The sequence below is a fragment of the Procambarus clarkii genome, chromosome 13 (assembly GCF_040958095.1).
Source record: "Procambarus clarkii isolate CNS0578487 chromosome 13, FALCON_Pclarkii_2.0, whole genome shotgun sequence".
Taxonomy (NCBI): Eukaryota; Metazoa; Arthropoda; class Malacostraca; order Decapoda; family Cambaridae; genus Procambarus; species Procambarus clarkii.
Genome location: NC_091162.1, coordinates 29,328,935 through 29,347,299, shown reverse-complemented (window position 1 = coordinate 29,347,299; position 18,365 = coordinate 29,328,935). Strand labels below are relative to the sequence as shown.

Genomic DNA, 18,365 nt, shown 5'->3' with positions numbered 1-18,365 from the left:
GTGACTGATCTGGGAGAGCAGTGACTCACTGGGGAGAGGAGTGACTCACTTGGGATAAGAGTGACTCATCGGGAAGAGGAGTGACTCACCGGGGAGAGGAGTGACTTACAGGGGCGAAGAGTGACTCACCGGGGAGAAGAGTGACTCACTGAGGAGAAGAGTGACTCACTGGGGAGAAGAGTGACTCACCGGGGAGAGGAGTGACTCACCTGGGAGTGGAGTGATTCACCGGGGAGACGAGTGACTCACAGGGGAGAGAAGTGACTCACCGGGGAGAGGAGTGACTCACAGGGGAGATAAGTGACTCACCGGGGAGAGAAATGACTCACCGGGGAGAGGAGTGACTCACAGGGGGAGAGAAGTGACTCACCGGGGATATGAGTGACTCACCGGGGAGAGGAGTGACTCACAGGGGAAAGGAGTGACTCACAGGGGAGAGGAGTGACTCACAGGGGAGAGGAGTGACTGACAGGGGAGAGGAGTGACTCACAGGGGAGAGGAGTGACTCACAGGGGAGAGGAGTGACTCACCAGAGAGAGGAGTGACTCACAGGGGAGAGAGTGACTCATCGGGGAGAGGAGTGACTCACAGGGGAGAGGAGTGACTCATTGGGGAGAGGAGTGACACCGGGGAGAGAAGTGATTCACCGGGGAGAGGAGTGACTCACCGGTGAGAGGAGTGACTCACAGGGGAGAGAAGTGACTCATCGGGGAGAGGAGTGACTCACAGGGGAGAGGAGTGACTCATTGGGGAGAGGAGTGACACCGGGGAGAGAAGTGATTCACCGGGGAGATGAGTGACTCCCCGGAGAGGAGTGACTCACCGGGGAGAGGAGTGACTCACCGGGGAGAGGAGTGACTCACCGGGGAGAGGAGTGACTCACCGGGGAGAGGAGTGACTCACCGGAGAAAGGAGTGACTCACCGGAGAAAGGAGTGACTCACCGGGAAGAGGAGTGACTCACCAGGGAGAGGAGTGACTCACCGGGGAGAGGAGTGACTCACCGGGGAGAGGAGTGACTCACAGAGGAGAGGAGTGACTCACAGGGGGAGAGGAGTGACTCACCAGTAGGAGGTGCTTGGTGGTGGAGTTGGAGAGAGTGTTGGGGGCGGCGGTGACGGTGAAGGTGACTGGAGGCGAGGCTGTGGTGGAGTGGAGGACGATGGCCACCCTGGAGGCCTCCACCCGCTCGTGCCCCGTCACCACCACCTGCACCGCCCCTCCCTCGGGCTCCTCCACGTGCACGATGTGCACCTGCTGTATGGGCGGGGTGTGGGCGTCGGGCGTGGGCGTGGGCGTCGGGAAGAGGCAGCCGTGGCACAGGGCGCTGGTCTCCACCACAGGGCGTACGTAGCGGGTCCTCAGTGGCGTCTCCACTACACACAGCTCCCCATTCTCGCCTCCTGTGTGTCAAGAGTAACACGTTATTGCCTCAGTCACTGTAGTCAAGAGTAACACGTTACTGCCTCAGTCACTGTAGTCAAGAGCAACACATTACTGCCTCAGTCACTGTAGTCAAGAGCACCACATTACTGCCTCAGTCACTGTAGTCAAGAGCACCACATTACTGCCTCAGTCACTGTAGTCAAGAGCAACACATTACTGCCTCAGTCACTGTAGTCAAGAGCAACACATTACTGCCTCAGTCACTGTAGTCAAGAGCACCACATTACTGCCTCAGTCACTGTAGTCAAGAGCAACACATTACTGCCTCAGTCACTGTAGTCAAGAGCAACACATTACTGCCTCAGTCACTGTAGTCAAGAGCACCACATTACTGCCTCAGTCACTGTAGTCAAGAGCACCACATTACTGCCTCAGTCACTGTAGTCAAGAGCACCACATCATTACAACAATCATCTTCTGTGGGTGATTGTTCAATAAATCGCTGAAGTATAAGTTTAACAGATCATATAACGCCTGTCTATGGAGAACAATGATATGTAAGTTGGTTAACATTGTCCATGTATGGCCATGTCTGTTGAAGGCAAACATTGAGTCACTCATTGCTCTCTGGCTGACCCAATGACACTGTGCACTAATTGACCCGTTAACTGACTCATTCATTGCCCACTGACCCACTCACTGTCCATTAACTGACCCAATTACCAACTCACTGTCTAATGACTCACTGAATAACTGACTCACACGCTGACCCATTGCCAATTGATCCACCGACCCATTAACTGACCCACTCAAAACCCTCTATCTCAGTGACTCACTGCCTACTGGCCCATTAACCTACTGACACACCAGAAACTAACCCATTTTATATATTTTCTACCACAGACATCTCCATACATGTACAATGCTAACCATCATATATTCATTTTATTCTGTCCTCCACAGACTGGTTTAGGTATCTGTGAAATATATAGTTTAGCGATTTATTGAACAATCAACCACAGAAGATGATTGTAGTAGTTTTACAATGATAATCTAACTTACATATTTACGTCTGTCTTACATAAACATGCAGTGTTTGAGTTATGTTTTTACATAATCTAAAATTAAATTTAAAAAAAGAAAATAAATATGACTGGAACAAAAGTGGACTCCAAGAAAAAGCTGAATAGTTTCCTGCAAGAAGTAACCGGACCAACCAGGCTGTGGTGGATATGTGAGTCTGCGGGCCACTCCAAGCAACAACCTGCCGAACCAAGTTACCACAAATCAAGCCTGGCTTGGGGAGTAGATGACTCCCAAAATCCCATCCAGGTACAGATGGTAACAGGGTTAGGTGGTGGCAGCGGAAATGTTACTTCAAATTGTAAGACGGTTGGAGAATAGCCAATCACAGAGGCAGCTATGCCTATGACGTCATTCCCACAGAGCCGGCAGTGGCCGCTCTCAAGTGGAGGCCACAAGTATCTCACACACCTAGACAGTTTAGGACCTCGGTGCTTCAGAGCTATCTTATTTACCTTAATAAAGAAAGCCCTGTGAAGCAATCTACAATGTCTCTCTTCAGTTCCAAGCAAGATCAAGTCAACAACCAAGCACGAATAATGGACGAATACTGGTAGCAGCAGTGGGATTTCATGATTTTTTTCTGAACCAGAAACTAAAGTGCCCACGCCGTAAGCCATCCACTACTGCCACCTGCTACACTCAAAGCATCATCAATAATTATACCAGTCCAAGTTCCTATCATCAACATCTGCTCTAGGTCAACGGTATCATAAAGTAAGGCAGGATATTTTGCAGCAAGCACAATTTCTCATCAGTGAGGGGAGAGGACAATTCCCGCGCCAGCCATTTTGAATTTCCCACGGCATTTCGAATCTCCTGTGCCACCCACCACAGGAGTCAAGAGCAGAGCAAGAGCAAGATGCATGTCTTTTGTGTGGTTTGTCTGTACTGTTCCAGCTAATGCCATAGTCGCCTCCAGCTCCGAATGATCTCCGGATGTGTTGTGCATTTTTTAAGAACAATTAGTGTTAACCTGCTTTTGACTGTACTGACGCCATCACCGCCGCTACTCAGGGGCCGGATTCAGGAAGGTACTTACAAAGGTTTTTCCTCTTAGCTAAGAGCGTTTCCCGTCTTAGTGCCTTCGTGGCGGCTACGTCCGTATTCAAAGAGCTACCCTAAGTGGAAAAACCTTCGTAAGTTCATTCCGGGATTTAAGTGTGGTTTCGACCACTCGTAGCTTTACGTAAACTGGATATAAGTCATTTTTTCTCTTCTACATAACACTGGGATCGATTTATGATATTGGAACATGACCAAAATATTATAGCTGGTGAATCTAGTGAAGAGGAGTCCTTCGTGTTAGTTATATATGCATTCTCTGCTTGAAACTTGAAGTAAATATGTGTTTGATGATAGTAGAATTAGTTTTATAATAGCAAGATATTATACCAGTAGTTATTAAATAAATAAATAAATAAATATAAATATGTTTATTCAGGTAAGGTACATACATACAAGTGATGTTACATTAATGGATTGATATATAGATAGAGCTAGTACATACAATGCCTAAAGCCACTATTACGCAATGCGTTTCGGGCAAGAAAAACATTAATATCTAGAACTTAATACTAATTGAGCATAAAGAATAAAAAGTGTTGAAAACAAATACAAATAAAGATAAAAAAAAGGGGGAACATGACTGAAAAAGCAGCACAAATACAATAGGTTGACAAACAGTGTTGATTAAAAAAAAAAATAATAATAATAAAATAAAATAACAGACATGGGTTGACAATAAAGGAGTGAGGTGGGTTACAGGGAATTTATTAGGTAGTGTTTAGTTTTTATCTTAAACTGGTTGAGAGAGGTACAGTCTTTAACATGGTTGGGAAGGTCATTCCACATTCTGGGTCCCTTGATTTGTAGAGCATTTCTAGTTTGATTAAGTCGTACTCTAGGAATATCAAAACTGTATTTATTCCTGGTGTGGTGCTCATGGGTTCTGTTACAACCTTCAATGAAGCTTTTGAGGTCAGGATTGGCATTACAGTTCAGCGTTTTATATATGTATAATACACAAGAGAGAATGTGCAGTGACTTAATATCTAACATATTCAGAGATTTGAGTAAGGGTACCGAGTGATGTCTGGGGCCAGAGTTAGATATTGACCTAATAGCAGCTTTGTGTTGGGTAATGAGAGGACGTAAATGATTTTGGGTAGTAGAACCCCAAGCACAAATACCATAGTTGAGGTATGGATAGATGAGGGAGTAATAGAGAGTAACCAGGGCAGGGCGGGGTACATAATATCTGATCTTAGAAAGAATGCCAACAGTTTTTGAAACTTTTTTTGATATATTTAGAATGTGTCCCTGGAAATTCAGCTTGTGGTCGATGAGAATGCCAAGGAATTTGCCATCTAATTTGTTACAAATTTGGGTATTGTTTATTTTGAGATTTATCTGATTAGAGGATTTATTGCCAAACAGAATATAAAACGTTTTGTCAATGTTAAGGGTGAGTTTGTTGGCAGTTAGCCAAAGATGGACTTTCTCTAGCTCAGTATTTACTGTGGCATTTAGAGCAAGGGGGTCAGGACTGGAGTAAATGAAGGTCGTGTCGTCAGCAAATAGAATTGGTTTGAGGTGTTGGGAGGCATTTGGAAGGTCATTAATGTAGATGAGAAAGAGGAGAGGGCCAAGTATGCTGCCCTGAGGAACACCAATGTTGATGGGTAGGGTGGGAGAAATTGTATTATTCACAGAAACATACTGGAGCCTGTCAGTAAGATAAGATTTGAGGTATTGCAGGGAGTGTCCTCTGACTCCATAATGATGTAATTTAAGAAGAAGGTTTTGATGGTTGACAGTGTCAAAAGCCTTACGCAGGTCCACAAATAACCCAACAGGAAACTCCTTTTTATCAAGAGCTGCGTGAATTAAGTTAATCATACTAATAAGTGCATCGTTAGTGCATTTTTTGGGTCTGAAGCCATATTGACAAGAGCTAAGTATATTGTGTTTGGCTAGAAAAGAGTAAAGCTGCTTGTAGATTAGCTTTTCGAATATTTTTGACAAGTTAGGCAGGATTGATATAGGTCTGTAGTTGTTAACATCAGTGAGATCACCACATTTGTAGACAGGGGTTACTCTTGCTTTTTTTAGAATGTCAGGAAAGGTTTGGAGTTCAAGTGACTTGTTGAAGAGCAATGCAATAGCAGGGGCTAGAGATCTGGAGGCTTTTTTGTAAATTAAAGTTGGTATCTCCTCGAGGGCACTAGACTTGGTTTTAAGGGAAAGGATTATTTCATTGACATCAGTGGAACTAGTAGGCTTTAGGTACAGAGACTGTGGATAGTTACCTGTAAGATAGTCCTTAACATCAGTACAGGAAGATGGAATATCATTTGCAAGGGATGACCCAATGGAAGAGAAGAACCTATTGAACTCAATAGCAGAATCAGAGGCTGAAAGCTGACCAACGTTATTGGAAAGGAGTGTTGGTTTGTTATTTAAAATCTTCTTTGATCCCAATATTTGTGAAATTGTGCTCCAAGTTTTTTTAATGTTGCTCTTTATTTGGGTAAATTTATCTTCATAGTATTTAGTTTTGGCTCGTCTAATTATTTTAGATAGCAATAACGAGTAATTCTTTTAGAATTCTTTGGAGACTGTTCCTAGCCTATACTTCTTCTCAAGGTCGTGTTTTTTGTTAATGGATTTAAGTATTCCCTTTGTAAGCCAAGGATTGTTAAGTCTTTTGCTTGTGACTTGTTTTGTAAGCATAGTAAGTAAGCATTAAGTAAATAAACACTGGTGAACATGAAATATGAGAGAAGGTGATGAGCCCTGCCTGATGGGATCATTTACTATCACCAAATGCCCCTGTTCATCTAGTAGTAAGGGTGTACCTTAGCTATACATACCCATTTCTAATTTATTTAGTTTGGTTTTATTTTGAAATTAAATCTGGGTGAGACATAAAATAAAAATATGCTGCACAAATGATGTTAGGTAAGGAAAAGGGTAAAAATGTCAAAAACTTTATTCATTGAATACTTAAAGCTATAATTATGACTATATAGATTATTAAAAAAGAGAGGGGGAATTAGGGGTCCAAGACCTCTTCCTGTTATACAATTTGGGTGTGGAACAAGTAATTATCAAAAGAAGGCACCATGCCGGGAAGGCTATGTAGCAGTAAGGCAGTGAGGTGAGGCAGCTACTTATTTGAGAAATGCTTATTTTATTTACCTTATAAGCTGAGGCAACTTATTTTATTTGAGGAATACTCAGCTGATTCCTCTACATTTAGCATGGAACAAATTTGTGTCCAAGACCTCTTCCTGTTACTCAATTTGGCTGTGTGTAACCAAACTAGAAGTGCTCTACAAATCAAGGGACCCAGAATGTGGAATGACCTCCCAAATCATGTCAAAGGCTGTACCTCTCTCAACCAGTTTAAGAGTTAAACCAAGTACTGCCTAATTAACTCCATGTAACCTAACTTACCTCCTAAATGTCAACCCATGTCTTGCTATTTTTTAAACAACGCTGTTCACCAACATGTGCAATTGCTGATTTATGCTATGTTAACCCCCCTTTTTGTATTTTTTATTCCTTCTTTCAACACAATTTATACCTAATCCCGATTACTATTAAGTTTTAGTCTGTGTTTTTTTCCCCCCACACCTTGCCCGAAATGCTATGAGTATTAGTGGCTTTAGGTATTGTATGTACTAGCTCTGCCTATAAATCCAACATTATGTTTGTAAATCAACTGTATGTACTTTTCCTGAATAAAATGTATTTATTATTTATTTTTTAATCAGTAAGTATTAAAAGAAGGCACCAAGCTGGGAAGGCTATGTAGCACCATTGTGTAACAATAAACCAAATTTTTTTTAACAAATAAAGCACCTGTATGGGAAAACAAATCCTGTCAGCTGTAAAAATATTGATGCAGTTATTTAAATGAAAAATATAATGAAAGAAATATTACTGGTTTATTTTTATCCTATCTTTTTGTACTGTACAGTATATCCAAGGAAGTGAAAAATTGAGACATAATGCACAATTTAATGAATGATTAGCATGGATTAGCAGTTCAAAAGAAATATGACTTGTATTACATATCAACATGAGATCTTAATGATCCATGGTCAACATGATTTAATAAGGATAATACAGTACTGTATTTGTAATAATACAAACTATAATTTAAAATCTTTATTACTGATTTTTTTTATTAAGAAGATTAGGTATACACAGCAATGTGCTGCTACCCTATTCTATATGGAATATTACACAGTATAGATAAAAAAACTAGCTATAAGTTTATCTAATACTCCCATCTCACAGGATGGTTAGACATACTGTACATGGAATCAATTTAGAAAATACCAGCCTCAATACAAAAAACAAATCAACTCTGACTAAACAACTCTAAGCAATTTTCACAAGAGCTAGGCACTGAATCATGGAAACATTATATTATAATTACTCTTACCAGTTTCTACAAAACTCCTCTCAAACAATGTATTTTTAAACATGTTTAGGTATACACAGCAATGTGCTGCTTCCCTATTCTGTATAAAGGACCACACAATGTAGATCAAAAACCAGCTACAAGCTCACCCAACATCCTCACCTCACAGGATGGCCAGTCATACATGGAATTAGGAGAGAACAAAATACTTAATGCTGATCTATTAGCCTCCACTGGCAAAATCTGGGTGCAGCACAAGAATATCTTCCAATATTCCTGAGTGTATGAAGTAAATACAGAGCTCAAAATACCTCATACCATTTGGTATGAAGTCACTGATAACAGGACAATCACAGATAGAGTGTTGGAGAGTATGTTCTCTCAAGTAGGACTGAAAACAGACGTTTTTTTTTTCCACGAAGAGGGCTATAAACCCATGGAACCGCCTACCCGCTGAAGCCGTAAATGCCAAATTCCAGCTAAAAAATATCATTAAGACAATTGGTGGGCCCTTTAACAAGCCGCCGGCTTTCTGTCCTCTTCGAGGTCACTAGATAGTTAGTGGCCCTTGGGTAAATTCAGTAAATATATACAATAATTGTCAGCACATCTTCCGAGCAACAAGGACAGCTACACAGTATCTCTTAGAATTACGTAGGTAAACAACAAATGTAACATTTGTTTACTACAATGTCGGTGCTGGCTGTAGAAGCTGAAAAAACATTGTTTTACTTCGAAATATACTAATTTTATAAGAAAATTCGACGTAAACAAGAGGCAGTAGAGCTCCGATAAGCCAGCGCTAAATCTTCAATATGAAGAATGTTGCTGCTCTCTGATTGGGCAAACGAAACACAGTAGTGACCTCTATCGGCACGCAGGTGAACCAACAATTTTCTTCCTAAGTATACCTTATTGAATCGCACCTAAGCATCTTCTTAGGGCGCACTTAGGAACCTTCGTAGCAAACCCACTTACGAAGAAATACACAGAGCTTCCTGAATCTAGGTCCAGGTCGCTGTTGCTCCATCATCCATCCAGTAATGGTGATTTTTCATCAAATCTAGTGTCACCTGTGCTGCTTTCGCCGTTACCGGTGGAACATCATCGTCTCTGCAATATTGTCGATCTCTTGAAATCATCATCTCCACTCCTGTGTGGTCAGCCTAAGCTTCGTGCCGCTGCTGCAGGTGCGCTACTGTCCCCCCAGATGTAAACAAACCACCACACGCCACACGCTTCGACGCTGTTTCACCTATTTGGCTACTGTTAAATTTCATATCCTGCAGTCCTGAGTTAAGTAATTACAATACACAATACAATACAATACAAATTTATTTAGGTACGGTACATACATACAATAAATTTTTACAAGGATTGGTTGACTTATAGGTAGAGCTAGTACATACAATGCCTAAAGCCACTATTACGCATAGCGTTTCGGGCATGATAAACTTAAATGACAAGCTTAATACTAATTGAGCTTAATGAGTAGAATGAAAACAAGAAATGAAAACATAGATGAAAAAGCAGCACAAATACAATTATGTCGACAAACAGCGCTCTTTAAAGAAAAACAGATATTGGTTGACAATAGAAGGGTAAGGTAGGTTACAGGGAATTTATTAGGTATAGCTTCGTTTTTAACTTAAACTGGTTGAGAGAGGTACAGTCTTTAACATGGTTGGGAAGGTCATTAAACATTCTGGGCCCCTTGATTTGTAGAGCATTTCTAGTTTGATGAAGTCGTACTCTAGGAATATCAAAACTGTATTTATTTCTGGTGTGGTGCTCATGGGTTCTGTTACAACCTTCTATGAAGCTTTTGAGATCAGGATTGGCATTATAGTTTAGCGTTTTATATATGTATAATACACATGAGAGAATGTGCAGTGACTTAATGTCTAACATATTCAGAGATTTGAGTAGGGGTACCGAGTGATGTCTGGGGCCAGAATTGGATATTGTCCTAATAGCAGCTTTGTGTTGAGTAATTAGAGGACATAAGTGATTTTGGGTAGTAGAGCCCCAAGCACAAATACCATAGTTGAGATATGGATTATTAATAGATGAGGTTTACTGTGCCATGATTCAACAGTGTTTTACAGTGTAGAGCCATTGCACTGTTTGTAAATCCCCTTCAGTGACTCGTTAAATATCGGAGTTGGCTTCCCACTCCTCACCCAGCTTCTCTGTGGTGCTTTTTAAACATTTCCTGAGTTCACAACAAATTTTATTTGTACGTCAGTAATATTCCAAGTGTTTTAAAAGTGCATTCTGATTCAATACAGAAGAACTATTGTTTTTCCAGTGAAGCATTTGCACAATAGACTATTTTTTATACTTTCCCCAGATCTTATTTTGAAGTTTGTTCTTAAATATTAAAGTATTAAAATTTGTATGTTACCATAGCATGTTACCAATTTAAGTGTTCCTCACATTACCTGTGTTTAGTATTTTTTTTTACCTGTTAATTATAATAGTTGTTATAATATTTGCAAAGTAACTTCTCACCAGTCCATTTGATTCAAACTTTTACAGAAAGTCAATTTTGTTTTAAATTCTTCACATATTGCAAGTAGCTTACTTAATATGATAGCTCAATTCTTCATTGAATGATTTCCTACTGAGTCAATTGTTTCTGATTTTTGTGCTTTTAATGCCATTTCCAGCATTTACATGTTGATCCCTTTATGTGTACATTTCATTATTTCTGCATTGTTTAATTATTAAATATATATATATTTGTATTCTTTTCATATATTCTGGTTCAATTAATTACATAAAGTCGATTTCATGTAATACTCATAGCAGATTGCAAATTTAATTTACAAATTTGTTTAATTTCCAATTGTGTTTTTGCCTGACTACATTTTAAATTTTTATATTGCCATTCACTTTCTGAAGCCTAGTTTGATATTTTGAGTATTGTGTTATTTTTTTGTACATTCTATTTTTATGCCTAGTGTGCCTAATTATAAGCTATGTTCCCACGTAAATTCCACTTTAGTGACAATGTCTAACCCTGTTCCAACTCTTTGACTCAAATATAGAAGTTGCTCATAATAATGTTCAGTGTTAAGCACAGGAGATGGCTATTCCACTTTTTTCAGGAGAATCTAGATTACTTGAGTCATGGTTTAGCAAAGTAGAGGCGAAAGCCAAAGCTCGTTTTTCCGAGCCTTTTGATGCTGATTATTTAGTTTTTGCTAGGTCGTCTATCGACAATACCAAAGGTAATGCTCATGTTGTTAATGAGAAAACCATTGTTAGCCTCCATTAATGGGTAGAAGTTAAAAAAAATTCTGCCATTGTTTTGTTAACAAAGGAGACCTGGACTCACATAGATTAGTTAAGAAAATTACTAATGATACCATGCAATCTGGTGAATCGTATAATGCATTTACTAGCCATCTAGATCAGCATTTGTACACTTTAGAGACTGCGATGTTGAGTTCATCATGGGTGGATAAAAACAAATCACTGAACCCAGTGGCAATGGCCAAAATGATAGCTTTTGGGACATTAATGCATTTTGTCCTCTGAACATACCAAATCTATCCTAGAACAGCAAAATTTTGGATCTCAACACAAAATTGGGGAAGTTTCTGGGGGGAGCCCCGTCAGCTCCCCGGAGCTATCCCAGGCTGATATGCTAATGTCAGACTTTGGCATCAGTCATGTGTATGGAGTTCTTAGGCCTACCGGGGACCACGGCCAGAACCGGGCCCCCTCAGAGAGGCAAGGGGAGCAATGGCCTATAGAAGCCCCCGTGTAGTTGGAAGCATTCTATGTCTGCCATCGACCGGAACAGGCACCCAGAAAGGTAAGCGCCCCAAAACAAACCCCTATTCTGGTTAAAATTGCTACCTAATACCGAACTAGTGGATAGAACTCCCCAACCGAAAACAAGCAAATTAGTGTGACGTCACACACTGCCGCGCCGCTGTCTGCGCAGCTCCCCCCTCCCCGGGAGGGGGAAGGGGGAGCCCCAGACCCCCCGCGCCGGCTACCCACACCTCAGTTCTTGAGGCTGATGCTATAGGCGATGGTCATGTGCTCTGGCTCCGGTGTCGCTACTGCACTGTGCTTTGAGTGTGGTGTTAGTTTTGTGGGTGCGAGAGCCAGGAGTTATCTTCAGTACTCGGGCTGCATGCGCCTAGGGCTGCCTTCCCTAGGTGCCCTGTAAGTACTGCCCTTGGGGCTTGGGGCCACCTTCCACAGGCTCCTCGGGGTCTGCCTCTGCTGGTCCGTTTTACCTTTCGGTTTTTCGGCCGCCTGTTGGGCTCTTGGGTGTTCTGTTCTCCCTTGTTACCGGCAGGTAAGAGGCAGTTTGCACTGGTAGGGGCGCAGGGTGCTGCTCAGCTTGTAATTCCCGACATCGCGGCCGGCTCTGTTCCTTGGGGTTCGCTGTCCTCTTGCGGGGTTTTGTTTTTCTTTTTGTTTTTGCCTGGTGGGGGGTTCTGTCATTTTATTCAGTTTGTTTTTGCCCTTCCACTGTTCTCCTCGGTGGCGCCCCCTGCTAGGTCCCCGTGAGTGTACACGTCCCTGGGGTTCAGCTTTAGAAGTTTGCTTGGTAGTTTTGGGCGCCGGTTTGCAGCACCCTGCCTGGGACTACCTGAGCGCGAGTCCTCTTAAAGTAAACGCTCAGGACCCTGGGAATCCCCTAGGGGGCGCGTGGGTCCGATGGATGTGACCCCGGGGTCCCCACTCGCTGTGTGCGAGTTTGAGGGTTGCTCGGTCCCCTTGTCTCAGGGTGACCCTCATTGTTTTTGCCTCTGCCACGCTGCCTGTTGGGTCGGTGATACTTTCGACCCTGAGTCCTGTGAGTGTTGCTGCTTGCTTGTGACTCAATTTACCCAATCCTCTGATGATTCTATTCGGGTACAGGCGGCACGTGCGTTGCAGTCTAGGTTTCGTCTGTTGCAACGCGCTCGGTTGGTTGCTTCCCCGGATGCCCCGGGGCTGCCCCGCTTTGCTTTTCGAGACCCGGATTTGGGGGTGGGGGTCGCTTCGATCCTGGTTCAGTCCGCACCTCCTCGTCCTTCCCCTTCTGTTCGTTCTGGTCCCCCGCCCCTGCTTCCGGCCCCGAAGCGTCTGAGGGTTTCGGGGTCGGAGCAGGGGTTACTTGATCTCGAGACTCGGGCAGCTTCGGGGGTTGCCCCTTCCGGGGGGGCGGCAGAGGCATTCGAGTCTTGTCTCCCGGCCGAAGCTTCAGGGTCTGACCAGTGGGCCCCCCTTCCTCCAGCTTTTCCGGCTGCTCCGTCCTTGTCTTGTGGGGTCGGGGCTTGGGGAGAGGACTCGGCCTCGGGTCCTGTGGTGACGGACCTCGAGGCTGGGGAGGGGCTGACTTGGGGGCCTTGGGCCCCGCTGGACCCCGCCTGGGTTTTTCTTCCCACTGAGCGGGGCTTATTGTTACAAGGAGTGGGGTTTTCTTTCCCCCCCTCTGCGTACGAGTTGGATTTTGTGTCGGCCCCGCCCCGGGTACGGTTCCGTGTTCCCCCGGGTACGTCGGTTCCGTCCTTCCGGAGGTTTTCGGCTTATCGCATCCAACCTGGTGTGGTGCGAGCGGCCTTTGCAGCTTACCTCCTGCGTGACCCGGATTATGCCTCGGAAATGGATCCGTCCACGTTCAGGTTTGGGACTTCGTTCCCTTTCTGGCTCCGTTACGAGGTTCCGGAGTCATCCTGGCTAGCAGACTGCCCCTTGTTTGGTCTGGATTCCTGGCATTCCTTCTGTCGTTCCCGCACGCTGGAGTGGCGGGAAGCTTCCACGGTGCTTCAGGTTTTCCTGGGGGGTGAACTTGAGTACCTGAATGAGTGCTTGTTTGCCCCTGCCCTTCCCCGCGATGTGGGCGTTATTCAGCTCCATGTGCAGGTTCCCTCCCTTTCGGCGGCGCTCGTGGCGGAGGACTTGCGCGCTCGGGGCCTTTTGTGTTCGGCCTTGCGGTTCTTTTCCCTCCTGGAGCTGTCTTCGGATTGGCTCGTGGAGGATGTGGGGACGCTTGGGTCCGTCCCGGGGTCCGGCACCTTGTCCTCGGCTGCGCGTTCGTCGGCTGCCTTGTTGAAGCTGTTCACGCCGATTTTGCGGGATGCGGTTTCCCTGTTCTATGCTTCCCGTCTCGCGTGTCGGCAGGCGGTGCTGGGTTCCTCCGTGGAATCTGCTTGGGCTCTGGCTCTTAGGCGTTCTTCACCTTTTTGTCCTCTCCTGTTTGGGGAGTCGGCCGTGGCGCAGTTTATTCAGGCTGCGTCGGCGGCTTGTCGTCCGATGTCGGACTTGTTGGTTTTCCGGGGGTCCCGGGGTGGGTCTTCCCGGAAAGGTCGTGCCAGGGCTCGGGGTTCCTCTCGTCGTGGTAGGCCTCTGGTGTCAGGTTTGGGGTTGGCTCCTCCTGCGGACCCTCCCTCGTCTGGTCGGCGCGGTGTTCGCGCTGTGCGGGGTTCTGGGTCTCGTAAGGGTCGCCGGCCCTTTCGCGGTTTGCCCCTTTGACGGGGCGATGGGGGGGCGGCTTGCGCTGTTCGCCCGCGCCTGGTCCCACGATTCGTGGGCCTTTCGGGTCGTGTCTCGCGGCCTGCGGTGGCGTTGGGTGGCCCCTCCCCCCTTTGGGGGGTCGGGGCTGGCGGGGCAGGCTTCTTCCCCTGCGCTCTGTCGAGTCGTCTTGGAGTGGGTACGCTTGGGCGTCGTCGAAATGACGTCGTCCCTCAGATGGGTTTCCCGTCTGTTTCCGGTTCCGAAACGGGACTGCGCGGACCTGCGGTTCATTCTGGACTTGTCCCGTCTGAACCCCTGGGTTCATTGCCCCTCCTTTCGGATGACTACGCTGTCTCAGGTTCGGCTCCTCTTGGAGCCGGGTGCTTGGATGGTGTCCCTGGACCTCCGGGACGCTTATTGGCATGTCCCGATTCATCCGCGGTTCAGGGACTGGCTCGGTTTTGTAGTGGGGCGTCTGAGTTACCGCTTTCGTTGTCTCCCGTTCGGGTTGAACCTGGCACCTCGCGTGTTCACACGCCTTACACGGGTTGTGGTGGCTCGTTTGCGTCTCCTAGGTGTTCGGGTGTTGGCCTACCTCGACGACTGGCTGGTTTGGGCTCCCAGCCAGTCCGCTTGCTTGCTAGCCAGGGATTTGGTTCTTTCCCAGCTCGCCGGGTTCGGGTTCTTGGTGAACTGGAGGAAGTCCCATCTGGTTCCCTCTCAGGTTCGGACTTGGCTGGGTCTCGTGTGGGACTCTCGGACAGCCTCCTTGTCTCTCCCTCCGGAGTCTCTCCTGCGGCTGCGGTCCCGCCTTCGTCTGTTTCTGGAGGGCCCTCGGGTCACCCGGCGGTTGCTCGAGGGGCTGTGCGGGAGCCTGAACTTCGCGATGGTGGTCTACCCGCCGGGTCGGGTTTGGCTTCGACGGCTGTTCTGGTTCCTTCGGGGTTCCCCCTTCCGCCTCTCTCGCGATCGCAGAGTTCGACCCCCGGGGGACTTGCGTCGGTTGCTGCGTCACCGGCTTCCTCTTCGGGTTTTTCGGGGTTCAGTGCCTTGGCGCCTACCCGAGCCCTCGCTCGATGTGTACACGGATGCGTCGTCTCTCGGCTGGGGTTTTGTGACCAGTGCTCACCAGGCCGGCCAGGGGCGTTGGGATCCGTCCTTCCGTCGAGCTCACAGTACGGTGCGGGAGTTCGCGGCAGTGTGGTTTGCTCTGGGGAGGATTCGGGTGGCCCGCGGATCGACGGTTCGGCTCCATTCGGACTGCTCTCCGGTGGTTCATTGCCTGAACCGCGGGGGTTCGATGCGGTCCTTGTCTCTTTGGGGTTGGTCGCTTCGGGTGACTCGTCTGCTGAGTTCTCGGGGTTTGGCTCTCCTGGCGGTTCACGTACGGGGCGTGTCCAACGTCTTGGCCGACGCCCTGTCTCGCTTCGTTCCCCTCTCCACGGAGTGGACGGTCGACGACGAGTCCTTCCGCTGGCTTTGCCAGACGTTCGGGCGCCCCGAGGTGGACCTCTTCGCGTCGGCGTGGTCGCGGCGTCTTCCCGTTTATGCGGCGCCCTTCCCCGATTGCGAGGCCGTCGGGGTCGATGCCTTTCGGCTCGACTGGTCGAGGTGGGGGTTCCTGTACCTCTTTCCCCCAGTTCGGCTGTTGCTCCAGGTCCTGACTCGCTTAGAGACTTACCAGGGGAGAGTTGTCCTTCTGGCCCCTTGGTGGCCGGCCCAGCCTTGGTTTCAGGCGCTGGTTGCTCGGTGTCCGAACCCGAGGGTTTTCCCGCGGCTCCGCCTCTTTCAGCAGATCGGGCCGGTACGTCACGTAGCTGGTTCGATCTTCTCCTCGAGTCTTCGCGTATGGTTTTTTTGACTCGAGTCTATCATCATCTCTATGGTGATCAGGTGGCCTCCTTGTTGGTGTCCCACCTGAGGGCTTCTTCTCGGCGGCAGTATGAAGTTTCCTGGCGGTCCTTCCGTTTCTTTTTGCGTCTTCGTCGTGTTAGCTCCTTGTCTGTTCGGGTGGTCTTGTCCTTCCTCTCGTGGTTGTTTCAGGACCGTCATCTTATGCCTAACACTGTCGCTTCGTATCGTGCGGCGCTGGCGGAGCCGCTTCAGCTTGCTTTCGGTATCGATGTTACGTCTGCGCCGTTTCGCAAGCTGTCTCGTGCATTGTTTCACCTCCGGCCTGCTCATGCGTCGCCTGAGCCGTCCTGGTCTTTGGACAGAGTGCTCGCTTTCCTTTCATCTCCTCGTTTCGTTGTGGCCCCTTCGGTCCAGGATTGTTTTTCCAAGGCACTTTTCTTGTTGGCTTTGGCCTCTGGGGGTCGGGTAAGGGAGCTTCATGCTCTCCTCCGGCGCAGGGGTTTCTGTTCTTTTGGTCGTGGTGATAGTTTTGTTCGTTTGCAGCCGTCTCCTTCTTTTCTGGCGAAGAATGAGACTGCTGCGTTCCGGAGGGGTCCATGGGTGGTTGATGCTTGGTTGGTCAGGCCGGGGGTGCATCATGTTTTGTGTCCGGTTGCGGCGCTTCGCCGTTATTTGCGCCCCACAGCTTCTGTGTCCGGGGACGCGCTGTGGGTTGATCCGGTTTCCCTTCTTCCCTGTTCGCGGGTTCGGGTCTCTCGGGTCGTCCGCAGGGTTATTAGGTCTAGCCAGCCTGCGGTCTATCCCCGTGCCCATGACGTTCGTAAGTTCGCGGCTCTTGCTGCCGTCTTTGGGAATATGTCTTGGTCTGATATTCGGGCGCGGGGATTTTGGCGGTCGAACAGGGTCCTGGCTGCTCGTTACCTTGTGAATGTCCCTGGCCCTCGTCGGGCCTGTGTTGCTTTGGGTCGGCGGTTGCAGCCAGTTGTCTCGGCTTCGAGTTGAGGGGTGAGCGACGACCGCCTCCCGGGTAAGTCCCTCTTTTTCTGTCTGTGGGTAGTTAGCTCCGGGGAGCCGACGGGGCTCCCCCCAGAAAACCAGCGTTGAATGTAATGAAACGCCATTTTCTGGGTGAGTCCCGGAGGCTCCCCGGCATCCCTCCCTCCCTCCGGTCGGCGGTTTTTCGCGTTTTTGACATCCAGCCTCAAGAACTGAGGTGTGGGTAGCCGGCGCGGGGGGTCTGGGGCTCCCCCTTCCCCCTCCCGGGGAGGGGGGAGCTGCGCAGACAGCGGCGCGGCAGTGTGTGACGTCACACTAATTTGCTTGTTTTCGGTTGGGGAGTTCTATCCACTAGTTCGGTATTAGGTAGCAATTTTAACCAGAATAGGGGTTTGTTTTGGGGCGCTTACCTTTCTGGGTGCCTGTTCCGGTCGATGGCAGACATAGAATGCTTCCAACTACACGGGGGCTTCTATAGGCCATTGCTCCCCTTGCCTCTCTGAGGGGGCCCGGTTCTGGCCGTGGTCCCCGGTAGGCCTAAGAACTCCATACACATGACTGATGCCAAAGTCTGACATTAGCATATCAGCCTGGGATAGCTCCGGGGAGCCTCCGGGACTCACCCAGAAAATGGCGTTTCATTACATTCAACGCTGGTTTTTTGAGACTATGAATAATGCGGCAGATAAATTAGCTCCCCGAAATGCCCAACTGTTGCCACCCCCAGACTAAATGTAGTAACAAGCCCTCAGCGCCCTCCTCCTTCAAACTCCCCCAAATTCTTGGTCACAGAACCGCACCAATGGTTGTAGCTCGCAGTCAACTTCTCATAAGTTGCCGAGACACTATAGTCTACAACCAACCACTGCCTCGTTTTTGCATCGTGGTAAGACCAACCACCTAGCTGTGATGTGATGACCTTGGTGCGGACTCCTGGTGCGCACCTAAGTCATCACCCCTAGACAATTTTCTCAGTCTCCTCGTCATTCCAATAACTCTAGGCTCTCATATTGCAAGCATCATAAACAAGTTGGCCACCACACTGCAGACTGTAGAGCTCGGCAAAGGTCATTCCCACCTAGTAGCTCCCATGGTCAGTCTTGTTAGTCTTGGCGAGGAGCACAGCATCCAAGACAGTATCA

General features: G+C 47.5%; 1 protein-coding gene across 1 annotated transcript in view; it reads right to left on the bottom strand.

Annotated features, from left to right (window-relative positions):
• Window positions 1-18,365, bottom strand: part of LOC123757291 (transforming growth factor beta receptor type 3) — a 720,483-nt gene that overhangs the window by 288,433 nt on the left and 413,685 nt on the right. Inside the window, 1 exon segment of the mRNA XM_045740847.2 lies at window positions 1,065-1,402. Coding sequence (XP_045596803.2) covers window positions 1,065-1,402 — 338 coding nt within the window.